General features: G+C 43.5%; 2 protein-coding genes across 3 annotated transcripts in view; both read right to left on the bottom strand.

The window, feature by feature from the left end:
• LOC131978266 (complement factor H-like) overlaps window positions 1-17549 on the bottom strand; it is a 52714-nt gene that overhangs the window by 16438 nt on the left and 18727 nt on the right. For both annotated transcript variants that reach the window (XM_059341847.1, XM_059341846.1), the window contains 4 exons: window positions 16333-16491; window positions 4583-4688; window positions 4151-4227; window positions 3425-3616 (listed from right to left, as the gene is read on the bottom strand). In XM_059341847.1, the coding sequence (XP_059197830.1) occupies window positions 3425-3616; window positions 4151-4227; window positions 4583-4688; window positions 16333-16491 (534 nt within the window). The remainder of the gene's footprint in view (window positions 1-3424; window positions 3617-4150; window positions 4228-4582; window positions 4689-16332; window positions 16492-17549) is intronic.
• Window positions 1053-17549, bottom strand: part of LOC131978265 (complement factor H-like) — a 57086-nt gene continuing 40589 nt past the window's right edge. The window contains exon 20 of the mRNA XM_059341844.1: window positions 1053-1395. Coding sequence (XP_059197827.1) covers window positions 1205-1395 — 191 coding nt within the window. The 3' untranslated portion in view covers window positions 1053-1204. The remainder of the gene's footprint in view (window positions 1396-17549) is intronic.

Genomic DNA, 17549 nt, shown 5'->3' with positions numbered 1-17549 from the left:
GTGTTGTTGTGCCGTCAAGTACTACCTCACATCCGGCTTATCGTTCTATCCAATCAGCAACCAGGCTTTTTTCAGTGGAGAAAAACGACCCTGCTCTTCAACAGGGCCGAAAAAAAGTCCTGTCAAAAGACCGCTCCAGACGGCTCATATTCAAATTAGGGGCGTTTCGGCGAGGGAGACCGGCCTCATTCAGGGTATTGGACTGTAATGGAAACACCCTTATGCATTTTTTGCAATTCTGGTTGTTCCCAGAAGAGTTTACAAACAGAATCCTATGTGTGTACAGCATATTTGTTCTGTATCCCATAATCTAGTTCATAAAAGCTGAATACATTCTCAGCCAAATGTTTAAGTCCATTAAATAAATTTACAGTAATAAATAACCATTAAATGGCAATTCATTGTTGAACAATTATGTTGTGACTTGCCTTAACTAAGGACTCCACTTGACTTGACATAACTTGTCATATTACTTGACTTGCGAAGACAAAATTACACATATCACATATCTGCCCATAGCTGGTACAACCCAGTGCTGATGATTTTCTATATTTCAAATCTCATGAAAAGACCAAAATCAAACAAAAAGTGGCACCAAATTGTTTGGCTGACACACCCGTTGTACTATTCTAATGCCTTCCTGATGTTTTTTCCAGGTTCTATATATTTTCCTGTTATTCATTGTGGCATGTTGTTTGAAAGACGCTCATGAACCTATATACAGAAACAACAGCAGGTAAAGTTTACTTTATGAAACTGACTTCCCCCAATGCTACAAAGTTATTAACACCACGTCTGTGCTGATAAGTGAAACCCATGTAGAAATTCAAGAGCATTTATAGAAGCATCTGTAGGAAATCTCTGAACTTTGAAGACCAAACACGATCAGCAAACTGGACCTTTTGTTATATTTTTTGAGCCACATCAACATTTCAGATATTATGTATTTTATTCTCCAGACTTGAATCTTCCTGTTAGCACATTAAAATAAGTAAAGATGGGACACATATTTTACACTCATCACACATTTAGAGGCAGAAAAACAGACCAAGTGACGTTGTATGTTTTATTCATATGACAACACACAGCAGAGAAGTATGGACACTGGATCAGGACATAACTGGTCTAAGTGTTTACTCTGGTTAATCATTAACATGTTTGTCCAGCCAGTTCATGTTTATTAAAGACAGTTGATTAAAAGCTTTCACTCGCAAGTAGGGAAGTCCATCTGACCATTAACACACCTTTGACGCATCTCCACTGTGCCGACAGGTCTTCCTCTGGTACAACTGAACACAATGACATCATTATGGGATAAATACAGCTTCTCTTCATGTGAATATCTGAATCTAATATTGTAGCTCGCCATGATGTGTTTATCGACAGTGCAGGGTTCTGCAAGAGATAACACATAAAAATCAGTTTATTAATGCAGAATGACTGCACAGGATACTGCATAGAATACTGCATATATAATAGAAAAATGTATTAATTCATTTAAAAAAAAAAATGTAATAGATCTTCTCAAATGAAATCAGTAACATATTTTGTTTTGCAGTTCTGGCAAAAAAAATTAACCATATGAATGAATGAATGAATGAATTTTATTTTAGGACAGACAGTACAGAGCCATTAGACATTTCAACATGGAACATGAGATATGCGAAGATGGTTGTACATAACAGGTTTAGCAGAATTGCTACATTTCACCCGGCTGTCCGTAGAGTACATATATACACATGTATACACACAGCTGAATACATATATATATATATATATATATATATATATGCACATAAACATATTATTATTATTTTTATTTTCTAATAAGAAAAGATACAAAGACTAACTTGCACTCCTGCCGTGCGAGGGCCTTGGTTAAAACCTAGTTAAAATATGTTAAAATACCTTGTTGAGAGTTGTACCGGCCTCATCAAGGTAAGTACGTTGGTGGCGTCAGTGCAACTGTGTCCCTTCAACAAGTAATGTTGTATATAGAGATTGCATTATTTTAAACCTTTTTAAATGTGACCTGGAGTAATGCAGATGTGCACACAGAGAAAGACATAGAATCTACAACACCGATGTGGTCTTTCCCCTTACTTGTTTTTCAGAAAACAATTACATGGATCACCACAACATGAAATCATAAAGGAAATAGTAACTTACTGAGACAGGTCATCCATCCAGTCCATTCACCATTGTTGCAGGTTTTGTAAGGCCCACCTTGCATAGTGTAATAATTCTGACATCTGTATTCGACCCTCTCTCCATGGCTGTATTCGGTTTTACTACTGGTCGTGATGTCTCCATCCTCAAGGTATGGTGGTTTTCCACAAGTCAAAGCATCTGAAAGAATGCAAAAAAACGACGACAACAACAACAACAACAACAAAAACAAAAAAAACCACATAAAAACAAATTAGTCATTTTCTGGAAAAGTATTTTTCTTATTCACTGACTTTTTTTTGGCCAGGCACTCTAATATTTTGTTGGACCCCCTGGAGCTTTGATTACGGCACACACTTGCATTTGAATACAGTGCTTTTTGAAGAGTTGCATTAATTTTCATCTTGTAGCGATGATGGGGAAGTAGGACTGCTGGCTAAGTCTTCTCCAGCACATCCCAGAGATTCTCAGTGGGGTTAAGGTCTGGACTCTGTTGTGGCCAATCCATGTGTAGAAATGGAGGATCCCTGAACCAAACTTTCACAATTCAAAGAAATTATAAATTCTGGCATTGACATCTTGAAACATGCTGTCCCATCAGGGAAGAAAAAAATCCATTGATGGAAAAAGCTGGTCATTCAGCATATTCAGGTAGTCAGGTGACCTGATAACACTGCCCATAACACTGGACATGATGGGTGCATCACTTAATTCACCTCTCTTCTTGCCCTGATGCACCCATCACTATGGAACAGGTTAAATTTGGACTCATCACACCGCATGACCTTTAACCTTTGCCCCAGAGTCCAATCACTATGCTCCCTGGGAAATTGGAGCCTTTTTTTCCTGATTAATCTAACTGATAAGTGGTTTTCGTGAGGCCACAGAGCTCTTTAGTCCCAATCCTTTGAGATCTCTTCGTACTGTGTGTGGTTAAATGCTCTTACTTTCACATCTATGCGTAACCGCGAGTTCTACTGTTGATTTTTTCTGATTAAAAACCTTAAAGTGATCATTCAATACTTTTTTCGATCACATTTCTTGATCGATTCCTTGAAGATGATAGTTCCCCACTATCCTTCCAGGTTTTTATAATGCCACTGATGTGTTTTTATATGCCTTAAGGAAAATCGTAAACAAAGTAAAAACTCATAAATCCTTATGTCCTTTATTGATGCTTGTGAAGCTTTTGATCAGGTTAATCATAGGAAGTTGTTGAATCGAAGAATACATCATTCTTATTCAAAGGGTTTACCTTCACAAGAAGGGAATTGATCATCCCACTGTCCATCTTCACCACAAACCAGATGTTCACTGCCAATCAGATTACTCCCAGGATCACTACAGCTGAAGTCGATGGAGTAGCGAGGGAGAATGGGATTGTCATTATTTGGTAAACCTTTTACTATTAACCGTCCATCAGCAGTTGGAGGGTCACAGCTCACAGCTGAATTAACACAAAAAGATGAACAGAGAAAACTAAATTTTATCAGACACAGTCCCACTTTGAACAAAGAGCAGAGCCTTCCCAAAGATTCCTTAAGTGTATTCCTCCCATTTTAATTTTGAAAGACATCATCAACACAGGACTCTTACAGAACATCCACCACTTTAAATTCAGCTTTGTTTCTGAGAAGTCATGTTTTGTAAAAAAACAAACACAACACACAATCGATCAAAATTGACCCAGAAAATTAAACGTGATTTGACTAAAGGTGCAGATTGTTCAATCAGTTTTGTCAACAGTGAAATCTGTCAGCGGTACTTGAAACAAAGAACCAGATATATTTTAATGTTGGTGTTAATCTATTCTTCTGTTGATAGAGCTGTGAGAGTTTCAGGCCATTCCACGTCAAAAAGTGCTCCAACTGTGATGCCTGTAATAGCTTATTATGTATAAAATATAATGTTATATATACACACATATTATATATATAAAACATGAAATCTTCTATGCAGTCTTGTGGTTACTAAGACTCACGTTCACATGTTGGCACGTGATTGCTCCATCCGTCCAGCGTACAAATCCTTGTGGTCTCCTTACTCGTCATTTTATACCTGCAATCAACAATAAAACTGTCTATTAGGAAATGAAAACACAGTCAGTAATAAACAAACAATGTACCAGGTAATCCTTTTTTTTGTTTTCACTTGTACACCATTCAAAAATACTGTGTCTGTAACACACTATTTTAAACTGCCCTATAAGGAGAACATAGACATCTAAAGCAGCAGGAGTAGTAAAATGTTACATATATCATTTTAACATAGTTGTGACCAAATAAACCAAATTAAGATGCATTCATAAGCAAATGTGTTACATTATAGTGTGTTTAAAATAATATATTATATAAATACCGCTCATGTGTTATCATTATTTATAGTTTTCATTAATCATTCCAGATGCACATACCCTTTATTACAAAAGTATTTGATTTTTGTTCCAAAAACTAACTCTTCCCCCTCGATAACTTGAAAACGACCATTGGGAATTTCAGCAGAACCTTCACATGGCTGAACTGAAAACAGAGAGAAAAGACATTTTATTCATCAACTAGCTTACACTGCAAAAGAGGGGTGTTTAAAAACAAGATAAAACACTAAATCTGAGGGGAATTATCTTGCTGCATGGTCAGATCATTTCACTTGACAAGATTTCTTGAATTAAGATTGTTAAATCTAGAAATAAGCATGTTGAACACTTAAAATAAGTAATTAACTCTTAAAACAAGATAAATTATCTAACACTTCTAAATCTATTTTTTTTTTATCTTGGTAAGAACAAATAATTTGCATTGTATAAATCTGTGATTTAAAGTGATTTAAAAATAATAATTATTTAGAACAGTGACAGCATTCTTTTTCCAGCTTTGTTCTTTTGAGTTTCTTGTGCAGCAGCCATGTTATCAATCTGTTGCTTTGAAGAAGCAAATAGATGTTACCAGAAAAAGTTGCCAGCAACATATTGCAGCATTTTTCTTCAACTCTCTCGGTACCATTTGATTTATTACAGTTCGTATTTGGATATATCCAAATGTTAGCATGCATAGGTGCAATATCATCTCTTAACAATTAATTGTACCCGACAACAATTGTACAAAGTACTTTGGACCTTTAAAACAATTGTAATAGGTATTTTGAAGACACAATAAATTCCAGCTTAAAAAGGATTAACGTTTGCTGTATCCCTATTGCTGCCTTCATCCAAGTTGCAACAACAAAAAAATGTATCAGAAAGCTATTTAACTCACGGTAGCACCTTCCCTGTCGGAGGGCGAACCAGCCCTCTTCTTTACATACATATTTAATGGTTGGACCTGATATATAACCGGTTTCACAAGTGAAAAGTATCACGTCTCCTTGTTGGTACTACGCTTTTTGGGTCGCTTCTGACACATAGGATCGAGGATCACCTGGCAGTTTTGAACACACTAATAAACAGCATAAAAAAGGGGGAAACAGTTGTCTGCTGCAGATGCCAGTGAAATCACAACGTGACTGTGTTAAGAAGTAGTGCTCATTTCATATAATTTTGTGAAGCAGCAGAGCGTTCTTAAAATAGCACACAAGTCGTCGCGGTTGAAAAAAAGTTTCAGTCATTTTAGGCTACAAAAACACTGACCTAGGTTTTGGGCAAAAAACCTTCTGGTTAGGCGTTACAAAATGCCAGAATATAAAAGACATGCCAGAAGTGAAGTAGTTATGAGGGTGAATACAGGCACTGAAGTTTTTTTTAAAACGAGTTCCTTAAAAAAAAGAAAAAGTGATTCAAAAGCTGTGAGACAAAGAAGTTATGTAAGTTACATGAAATAAATTATTCACAAAACGTGAGCAACAGGAGTTCGGAAGTTACGTAAAAAACGTAAGTTTTGTAAAATGTGAAGTAGTTACGAGGGTATTGTTTTAGACCAGAGGTTTTCTGCATAACACTGCAGGGCAAATGGTCAGCAGATCCTCCCTGAGGCAGAAAGAAAGGGGGAGAGGAGAGTAAAGCTTAATATCACTTATTTAATGAAATAAAAGATGAATCACATCCGTGCGCTTTTGATAAAAATGGCAGGGGTCCCTACACAGCTGATGCAAAAACACCTTAGAAAAGTTGTTTTTTAGGTATTTTTATGATACTTCTTTGGACCTTCAACAAAATAATGTTTGCTGTTCCTGATTGGGGAAAATTTCTGTGTTTAGCATCACATTTTAACATCCAGCATATTCTATCACATAGTAATGCATTCTTACACAGGAAGTGTTTTGTGTTGTTTTTTTTGGACATCTTTTACAGTGTAGTTGTCTTTCAACCAGCATGGAGAGGAGTTAGCCTGGGTATACCCATACTGCCTTGCGCGCTCGAATTTCATTTCGAACCTCCAGGCAGGCTGGCAACCAGAGAGGTTTCTTAGCCCTCTTTAGCTGTAGATGGTGTTTTAAATAGTTTAGAGCGAAAGTTGAAAGGCGAAAGGTCTCTCGGCGGCTCCGCTGTCCCCCGGCTCGTAGCGAGATCACCGGCGTTATGGTAGCGGGGCTATTAGCTGGCACTAACGTAACGCCGGTGATCTCGCTACGAGCCGGGGGACAGCAGAGCCGCCGAGAGACCCGCAGCAGCTTGTTTATTGCCCATAAAATCAGTGGATGTGTGTGGCTGAATGACATGAGGGGGAATAAAGCGTGAAAATAAATAATCTTGCAGAAAGCGAGAACTGGAGAAGCAAAGCAGCAAGCAACACTCTCTCACAGACACACACACAACAAACATCAATTTCTGTAGCTCTACTACGTCATCTGGTATAACTGATACGATTGGCTAAGAGCTACCTACAGACGCTTTTGATAGACATTCTAAGCGCCCAATAAACGGCTCCGGAGGATCGTAAACCACACCTCCTCTACGGAGAAATGAATGGCTGGTTGTCAGACTAGATCTCATTTGAGATTAGTCTGGTGTTAGCCAGGCTAGAGAGGAGTAGTGATTACGATGACTCCTCCAACCAACATGATCTCACAAAATTATGTGAAATGAGCACAACTTCTCGACACCGGATTCCGTGCTGGTGGCAGGTAATTTTCACACATTACGTGCCACCACTAGAGAATTCGGTGTTAAGAAGTAGTACTTATTTCACGGAAATTTGTGAAGCATTGGAGAGTCCTTAAAATAGCACACACATCATTTAATTTCATACATACATTTACGGATCGTGGATGTGAAAAATGTTGCAGTTTTGGTGATTTTAGACTACAAAACCACTGATCTAGGTTTAGGGCAAAAAAACTTCTGGTAAGACGTTATAAAATGCCAGAATAGCTTAAAGACATGCCAAAGGTGAAGTATTTATGATGGTGAAATGAGCCATGGAAGTTACGTTAAAAAAAAAAAGAGATTCACAAGCTGTGAGCCATAGAAGTTATGCAAATTAAGTAAAAAATGATTCACAAAACGTGTGGAACGTGAGTTACAGAGACAACGTAAAACTAAGCCTGCAAGCAGGACTGAACGGGACCGAGTAGAGTGGAGCCGTCGGGGGAGACGCCGTCGGGTGTGGCGTTGTGGGTTCAGTCCCTATGCGTACCAAAGGGCGCGTCTCCTACTACTGTGCTCGTGGTAGGTGTAAAACATGTAACTTCCTGTAGCCAGCAGGGGGCGCTATGACTGTGTGTCAATATTGACACGTGGGTGTGTTCCGGGCTGGACCCTAATCACGTGTGTGAAATTTGGGACAGATTGGACAATGTATGGTCCAATTATACAGTCTCGTGTGTTATGGCGAGACGCTATATTTTGCCGCCATACCACTCCCACACAGTGTGACCGTCGGTAAAGATTTATACAACTTTTGATCCCAAAGACCTTGTGATGGTACTGACCAAGTTTGAAGTCAATCGGGTGAAATCTGTAGGAGGAGTTCGTTAAAGTATGCGAGGTTGAAATGGGTAAAAAAGATGAATTGTGCGATCTTCAAACCAAGATGAAGGACTTCCTGTTGTGTTTGAGGTATGGGTCCAAGAGGCTTTTTGGTGCGTCTCCACATGATTCATGTGTGTACCAAATTTTGTGTGTCTACGTGAAACCTACTGCTGGGGCTAGGCGTTAAAGTTGTTACTTCCTGTTGCCATCGGGGGGCGCTATGACTGTGTGTCAATATTGACATGTGGGTGTGTTCAGAGGTGGACCCTTATCACGTGTAAGAATTTTGGGCCAGATGAGACAATGTATGGTGAAGTTATACAGTCCCGTGTTTCATGGCGAGACGCCATATTTTGCCGCCATGCCACGCCCACATAGTGTGACCGTCGGTAAAGATTTATACAACTTTTGATCCCAAAGGCCTTGTGATGGTATTGACCAAGTTTGAAGTTGATCGGGTAAAATCTGTAGGAGGAGTTCGTTAAAGTATGAAACGTGGTAATTTTATGAAGGGGGGCGTGGATAAAGCAAAAGAGGCGGGGCTTTTTGAAATATTGTTATTTAGAAGTGTTAAGGGCTGGACTCTGATGAAGCATGAGAATTTTGGACCAGATGGGACAAAGTATTGAAAAGTTATAACGATCTTGTGTTTTATGACGAGGCGCCATATTTTGCCGCCATGCCACGCCCACATAGTGTGACCGTCGGTAAAGATTTATACAACTTTTGATCCCAAAGGCCTTGTGATGGTACTGACCAAGTTTGAAGAGAATTGGATGAAATCTGTAGGAGGAGTTCGTTAAAGCATGGAAATGGGCAAAAACACCAGGAAATGCCATTTTCGATCCAAGATGGCCGACTTCCTGTCAGTTTTAGGGTATGGGTTCTTGAGATTTTTTGGTGCGTCTGGCCATGATACATGTATGTACCAAATTGCATGTCTCTACGACATTCCTGTGCGAGGGGCTGAATTTTCTTGACTTTCAAGGGGGCGCTGTTGAGTCATTTTGCCACGCCCATTCCCGTGACCACTAGAATACGTAAATTTCAGCGGAGATTTATGTACATTCCAAACATTGAGAGTTTTTGAATATGATAAAGGCCTCAAAAAGGCGATTTACTTTTGATAAGGCAAATAATGTCACACCGCGGTGAGGTTTGTCTTGTTCTGGGTTTTATTTTGTCTTGTGACTTCCTGTTTTATTTTGAAAATTAACTCTCCTCTCGTTTCAGATCACTTGCCCTTCCCCTGGTGTCACTAGTCTGATTGTCTTCCCTGATTCCTGATTGTGTCCACCTGTTCCCCATTGCCCTCATGTGTCTTATAGTCTGCGTCTCCCTTTGTCTTGTGCCAGAGTGTTTCGTTCCTGTCGATCACCCAAGCCAGTTACCATTGTCCAAGTTTGTCTCTGATTCTTTGTGAAGTGTTTTCTTTTCCTCCAGGCGAGTGATTTTGTGTTCATAGTGTTTTTAGTTTGTTCCTAGTGCCATAGTGTGTTCAGCCTCTGTTTTTTAGGAGTGCCTTTTGTTTTGTATCTTTAGCCTTAGCATTTTTTCCTCCCTTTGGAGTGATTTTCTGTTGGTTTATTTTCCTTTTGTGTCTGCTGTTTTGTCCCTCCCTTTTGGAGTGGTTTTTTGTTCTTATTAGACTTATAGGATATTTTCATAGCCATTTATTTTATCACCGTGTCCTGAGGATAAGAGGGATTAATAAAGTCACCACGAATCTACGCTCTGCATCTGAGTCCTCCTTCATGTCCAGGCCTGACAGTACACTCTGGCCAGTATGGACTCAGCAGAGACTGATCAGATGGCAGAGTTCCTGCGCGCTCAGGAGGCCCGTCTCTCCCGTCAGGAGGAGTTTCAGACAACCATGGCTTACCAGTTGAGTCACCTCGCGGCTCAAATTCAGGCCCTCCAGGACCGTTCCGTCCAGATCACCACAGCTCTCGAGCCTCTAGCAGCCGCAGCTGCTCCCGCCCCAGCTGTGCCTATCGTCGGGGCTGGTTGTAAGTTGGCTCAACCAGAAAAATTCTCTGGGGAACCAGGACTCTGTAAGACTTTTCTCATTGATTGTTCTATTCATTATGAACTGTTTCCCAATGCTTTCCCCACTGACCGAGCCAAGATAGCCTTTATGGTGTCCCACCTGACCGGTAGAGCCAAAGCTTGGGCCTCAGCAGAGTGGGCTCAGGACTCTCCACTCTGCAACTCACTCATAGACTTTAAGGCAGCCTTACAGAGGACTTTTGACCCGGTCACGACAGACCGGGAAAGAGCTCAGGAGCTGAGCAGACTAAATCAAGGCAGCAACTCAGTTTGTGACTATGCTATCCACTTCCGCACCTTGGCTGCGGAAAGTGGGTGGAACACCACAGCCCTGTACGATGTGTTCCTGAAGGGGCTGGCAGCCCCCATTCAAGACCTTCTTGTGCCCTTGGATTTACCCTCAGACTTAGACTCCCTCATCGCGCTCGCCATCCGGACGGACAACAGGGTCCGTCAACTCCAACAGCAACGCGGCAGCCAATCCGCAGAGAGATCCACGCACACACAAGCACCGGACTGGCGGGATCCCCGCCGTTCACTGCCAGAGCAGCGTCGTCCCTATCCCATGGAAGGGGAGGGAGAGCCCATGCAGCTGGGAAGGGCTCGGCTGACACAAGAGGAGCGACGGAGACGACAGCAGGAGGGCCGGTGCTTTTATTGCGGGGAGTTAGGCCATCGTGCCGCTGTTTGCTCAGCCAAGAGATCCACAGTGGTGAGTCAGTTTACTGCCTTAAGCTCCGTGCCACGTACCCTCACCACAGTCAAGGTAATACACCACACTGCCACAGAACTTGGGGCGCTTATTGACTCAGGGGCTGATGAGAGTTTAATGGACTGGGGTTTAGCCGAGGAGTTGGGCCTCAAATCTGAACTTTTAGTTAGACCGATCAACGCCAAAGCTCTCAATGGAAATGAACTCTTCACCATCACACACATCTCAGAACCCCTCAAAATGCACATAAACGAGCACAGGGAACACATACGTTTTTATTTGTTCAAATCACCATCCCAAACACTGATTTTGGGACAGCCATGGCTGTTTCACCACAACCCCCATGTAAACTGGAGAACGGGAGAAATTATGGGGTGGGGGAAGGACTGTGTTGGTGACTGTTTAGACATCTCTACTCAGGGGAGAGATGTAACTGTGGCTAATTTTACCTCTGCTAACTCCACCATAGACTCCGAGTTCCCGGACCTGAGCTCTGTGCCCTCCTGCTACCACCACCTTCCGGAGGTTTTTAGTAAGACCAAGGCCATGTCACTCCCTCCTCATCGGCCATATGACTGTGCCATTGAACTTATTCCAGGCTCCACCATTCCCAAGGGCCGACTGTACTCGGTCTCTGGGCCAGAGAGGGAGGCCATGAGGGAGTACATCGGCACCTCCCTGAAGGCGGGGTTGATCCGCCCATCTTCATCACCAGCAGGTGCCGGTTTCTTCTTTGTGGACAAGAAGGACGGGTCCCTAAGACCTTGCATAGACTATAGTCCCCTTAATGACATTACTATAAAGAACCGTTATCCACTTCCTCTCATGTCTTCCGTGTTTGACCAGCTCCAGCAGGCCAAAGTTTTCACTAAACTAGACCTACGCAACGCATACCATCTGATCAGAATAAGGGAGGGGGACGAGTGGAAAACGGGGTTTAATACCCCAAGCGGTCATTATGAGTACCTGGTCATGCCTTTTGGATTAACCAACGCGCCTGCTGTGTTCCAAGCAATGATTAATGAGGTACTTAGGGATTTTCTGGACCATTTTGTATATGTATACCTTGATGACATTCTCATTTACTCTCCTGACCTTGACACACACCAAGACCATGTAAACAAAGTACTAAAAAGACTGCTGGAGAACAAACTCTATGTCAAAGCTGAAAAGAGTGAGTTCCATGCCAACACCGTCTCCTTCCTGGGCTTCATTGTAGCCCCTGGAAGAGTGCAGATGGACCCGGCTAAAATTAGCGCTGTTACTGAGTGGCCCACACCTGATAGCCGTAAGAAGGTTCAGCAGTTCCTTGGTTTTGCTAACTTTTACAGACGGTTCATCAAAGGCTTCAGCGCAATAGCTGCCCCACTCCATGCTCTTACCTCTCCACAGGTGCGTTTTCACTGGTCTCCTGAGGTGGAGACAGCCTTCCAGACCCTCAAGCGTCGCTTTACCTCGGCTCCCATCCTCACCATGCCAGACCCACAGCGACAGTTCGTGGTCGAGGTGGACGCGTCCAACGAAGGGATCGGGGCAGTCCTCTCTGAACGGTCAGAGCAGGATGGAAAGATGCGTCCCTGCGCCTTCATGTCACGGCGGCTGTCCAAAGCGGAGAGGAATTATGATGTCGGCAACCGGGAGCTACTGGCGGTCAAGGCTGCCCTGGAAGAGTGGCGACACTGGCTTGAGGGGGCAAACCATCCATTCATTGTCTGGACTGATCACAAGAACCTTGAATATATCAGAAAAGCCAAGAGACTCAATTCTCGCCAGGCCAGGTGGGCGCTTTTCTTTAACCGGTTTTCCTTTTCTCTCTCTTACAGGCCGGGGTCCCGCAACGGCAAGCCAGACGCCCTGTCTCGACTCTTTGACCCCGAGCCTGTTGCCAAGGTACCAGAGACTATCCTCCCACTAACCTGTGTGGTTGGAGCGGTGACCTGGCAAATAGAAAATGAGGTTAAGCAGGCTAATGGTGAGGGTCCGCCACCTAGTGGGTGCCCAGTGAATCGTTTGTTTGTCCCGGTTGAGTTGCGCCCACAGGTGATCCACTGGGCCCACACCTCGCTGCTTTCCTGCCATCCGGGAGTTCGGAGGACTATGTTCGCCATCTCTCGGAGGTTCTGGTGGCCATCCATGGAGCCGGGGGTCCGGGAGTACGTAGAGGCATGTTCGGTCTGCGCCCGAAACAAGACGTCCTCCAGGTCACGCATGGGACTCTTACAGCCGCTCCCCATCCCCTCCAGACCGTGGTCCGACATCTCCATGGACTTCGTCACGGGGCTCCCAGTGTCACAAGGTAACACCACTGTCCTCACAGTGGTGGATAGATTTTCCAAAATGGCTAGATTCATTGCTCTGCCAAAACTGCCCTCCGCCAAGGAAACGGCAGAGACCATGATGAACAATGTTTTCAGGATTCATGGATTTCCCAAGGACATAGTATCCGACCGGGGGCCCCAGTTTGTTTCCCGGTTCTGGAGGGAGTTCTGTCGACTCATTGGAGCCAAGGCCAGCCTGACCTCCGGATATCACCTGGAGTCCAACGGCCAGACCGAACGCCTAAACCAGCAACTGGAAACCGGCCTCCGGTGTCTGGTCACCCAGAATTCCTCTACATGGAGCAAGCACCTGGTCTGGGTTGAGTATGCCCACAACTCACTGCCCACCTCAGCCACAGGTTTTTCGCCGTTTGAATGTGTATTTGGTTACTTGCCTCCTGTTTTTGCAGACAACGAGCCAGAAGTCTCTGTGCCCTCTGCCCATGCCGTAGTTCGTCGTTGTCGCCGTATCTGGGCGGCCGCTCGGCAGGTGTTACCTCGTCAAGGGGATCGAGTCAAGAAAGCGGCAGACCGTAAGAGACGACCCGCTCCAGCCTACCAGCCAGGTGAGAGGGTGTGGCTGTCTGCTAAAGATCTCCATCTCAGGGTCCCCTCCAAGAAGCTGGCGCCTCGGTTCGTGGGTCCATTCCCCATCACCAAGATCATTAGCCCCGCGGCCGTCCGCCTCCGCCTGCCTCGATCCCTCCGTGTTCACCCGACCTTCCACGTAAGCCAGATCAAACCGGCCAAGGAGAGTCCCATGGTCCCGGCTGTCACACCTCCGCCGCCGCCAGAAGTGGTAGACGGCGGCCCAGTCTACAAAGTCAAGCAGTTGCTGGCGGTACGCAGCCGGGGCCGGGGTAGACAATACCTGGTGGACTGGGAAGGATACGGACCAGAGGAGAGACAGTGGATTCCCTCCCGCTACATAGTAGACCCTGGTCTAATAGAGGATTTTCATAGGGACCACCCTGACCAACCTGGGCCGTCAGGTGTCGGCCCTAGAGGGGGGGGTACTGTCACACCGCGGTGAGGTTTGTCTTGTTCTGGGTTTTATTTTGTCTTGTGACTTCCTGTTTTATTTTGAAAATTAACTCTCCTCTCGTTTCAGATCACTTGCCCTTCCCCTGGTGTCACTAGTCTGATTGTCTTCCCTGATTCCTGATTGTGTCCACCTGTTCCCCATTGCCCTCATGTGTCTTATAGTCTGCGTCTCCCTTTGTCTTGTGCCAGAGTGTTTCGTTCCTGTCGATCACCCAAGCCAGTTACCATAGTCCAAGTTTGTCTCTGATTCTTTGTGAAGTGTTTTCTTTTCCTCCAGGCGAGTGATTTTGTGTTCATAGTGTTTTTAGTTTGTTCCTAGTGCCATAGTGTGTTCAGCCTCTGTTTTTTAGGAGTGCCCTTTGTTTTGTATCTTTAGCCTTAGCATTTTTTCCTCCCTTTGGAGTGATTTTCTGTTGGTTTATTTTCCTTTTGTGTCTGCTGTTTTGTCCCTCCCTTTTGGAGTGGTTTTTTGTTCTTATTAGACTTATAGGATATTTTCATAGCCATTTATTTTATCACCGTGTCCTGAGGATAAGAGGGATTAATAAAGTCACCACGAATCTACGCTCTGCATCTGAGTCCTCCTTCATGTCCAGGCCTGACAAATAATAACTAGGACTGCGCTCAGTACTGAACGGGCCCTCGCAGAGTGGAGCCGTCTGGGGAGGCGCAGTCAGGGGAGGGCACATCGGACGCGGCGCTGTTGGCTCAGTCCCTATGCGTACCAAATTGCGTGTCTCCTACCACTGTGCTTGTGCTAGGTGTAAAACAAGTTACTTCCTGTAGCCAGCAGGGGGCGCTATGACTGTGTGTCAATATTGACATGTGGGTGTGTCCAGGGCTGGCCTCTCATCATGTGTGAGAAATTTGGGACAGATTGGACAATGTATGGTCAAGTTATACAGTCTCTAGTTTCATGGCGAGACGCCATATTTTGCCGCCATGCCACGCCCACATAGTGTGACCGTCGGTAAAGATTTATACAACTTTTGATCCCAAAGGCTTTGTGATGGTGCTGACCAAGTTTGAAGAGAATTGGATGAAATCGTTTGACGTATGGGTCCAAGAGGCTTTTTGGTGCGTCTCCACATCATTCATGTGTGTACCAAATTTGGTGTCTCTACGTGAAACCTACTGCAAGGGCTAAGTATAAAAGTTGTTACATCCTGTTGCCAGCGGGGGGCGCTATGACAGTGTATCAATATTGACATGTGGGTGTGTTCAGGGGTGGACCCTCATCACGTGTGTGAAATTAGGGACAGATTGGACAATGTATACTCAAGTTATACAGTCTCGTGTTTTCATATTTTGCCGCCATGCCACGCCCATATAGTGTGACGGTCCGTCAAGATTTTGAGTACGTTTCATCCCAAAGGCCTCATGATGAAACTGACCAAGTTAGAAGTGGATAGGGTTTAATGGGTAGGAGTAATGCCTTCACGGTAGAAAAGTTTGTAGGGGGCGCTGGTGAGCCATTGTGCCACACCCATTCCCACGACCACTAGAATACGTAAATTTCACAAGAGATTTATGTATATTCCAAATATCAGGAGTTTTTGAATATGATAAAGGCCCCAAAAAGGTGATTCATTTGGGAGATGAATAATAATAATAAGAATCCCTTCAATTACAATAGGGTCCTTGCACCGTTAGTGCTCGGTCCCTAATAATAGACGGACCAATTTCAATAGGGTCCTCGCACCGTTAGTGTTCGGTCACTAAGTAGTTACAAGGATGACATGAGCCACGGAAGTTACGTTTAAAGTCTCCTGGTGAATGTCCACCTTTTGTTCAACCCATACAACTCCCCTCCCTCCTTCATTTCGACATCCGCTATCTAAACTCTGCATCAGTCTCAATCATTACCACTATGTCACTGAGTGACATTGTCACACTAGGGAATCCGTGTGCCCAGCATGAATAAAAGAATCACCATTGACTTTACATTGCCATTGTTTCCATGCTGGTGGCATGTCATTTTCACACATTACGTGCCACCAGAACAGAATTTGGTGTGGAGAACTTGTGTTCAAGTGTTCAAGGCTGCTTCCAACCCACATATGTGAGTATTGCATTGAGATAGATTTTTAAAAACTTAACCTATCCTTAAGTCTGCTTTCATTCACACTACTTCTTACCTGTACATTTTAGTGATTTAACCCACTTGGTATTGTTACATGTTGCCGTGCCTTCAGCGCCATCGACGACACATTTAAAATGTATGTTTTCCCCATCCATGTATTTCTCTTTGTTTGCAGTGAAGGTGATGGTAATATCTTCAAGCTTGTCACAGAATACTGAAAGTACAAGAAATATATTATTTTGCAATCCCATCTCCTAGAAATTCTGCAACATGGTACAATTTGTTTTCCTGATTAAATCGTGCTGGTGAAAGGTTAAAAAATACAAAGTGTCAAGTCTTTGGAACTTAAACAACTGATAACTTCTAGTAGGCCAAGTTGTGTTGTTTGACATGTCACCTGAGACATTTCAGTTTTTGTTAGTTTGCTGAATTAAAGTCAGTCCTGTCTATTAAAGGGGATGTATTATGCTATTTTTAGGGTCATACTTGTATTTTGGGTTTCTGCAACAACAGGTTAACATGCTTTAATGTTAAAACAATTTCCGCCTGAATATATCTGGATTCATCCCCTCTGAAACGCTTCATTTTAGCACCCGTCTCTTCAAGCTTGCAAGAAAAATATGGCCTACAGATTTACATAGGTAGCTGAGGGTTGGGTAGTATATTCAACAGAGCTTACATGTGATATAGCAAGGGGAGCCAAATCTGAATGGCTCGGTGAATCACAAGTTTTCTGACCTACACATGTACATTTTCATAATATGTCCCCTTTTTTCTACTTCTTTTACATCTGTTGAAAGTTTCAATACATGGCCTGTGGTCAGAGGCCTACATAAATTAGCTTTAAAACTGGTACAGTCGTGTCTGACTGTATGGACCACGAAAAAATACATTGGGATCTTTGCGTGGAAGTGGACATGGTTTCACTGAAAAACAAAAAGAATCATAGTCAGAGAGCATCAATCCTTAAATAGCAAATATTAGAAAACTAAGATAGGTACTCACATGCTAAATATTACAAATCTTATCTCTCTGACAGTCACCTGATTATCAGCATCAATTAAGTCTATTCCAACACAGCTCCAGTTTCGCTAGGTGCCCCCCAAGGTTCGGGGCTTGGACCCCTCTTCTTCCTTCTCTACTTGCTTCCCCTTGGTTATATTATAGGTCGCCATGGCCTTCACTCCCAGCTCTACATATCCACCAAGTCCATTACTACTGCCACTCACTCCACCCTCACAGACTGCCTAATGGACATAAAAACTAGGATGC

Source organism: Centropristis striata, chromosome 9 (assembly GCF_030273125.1).
Source record: "Centropristis striata isolate RG_2023a ecotype Rhode Island chromosome 9, C.striata_1.0, whole genome shotgun sequence".
Lineage (NCBI taxonomy): Eukaryota > Metazoa > Chordata > Actinopteri > Perciformes > Serranidae > Centropristis > Centropristis striata.
Note: the sequence above shows the minus strand (reverse complement) of the source record. Positions and strands in the feature narration are given on the sequence as shown.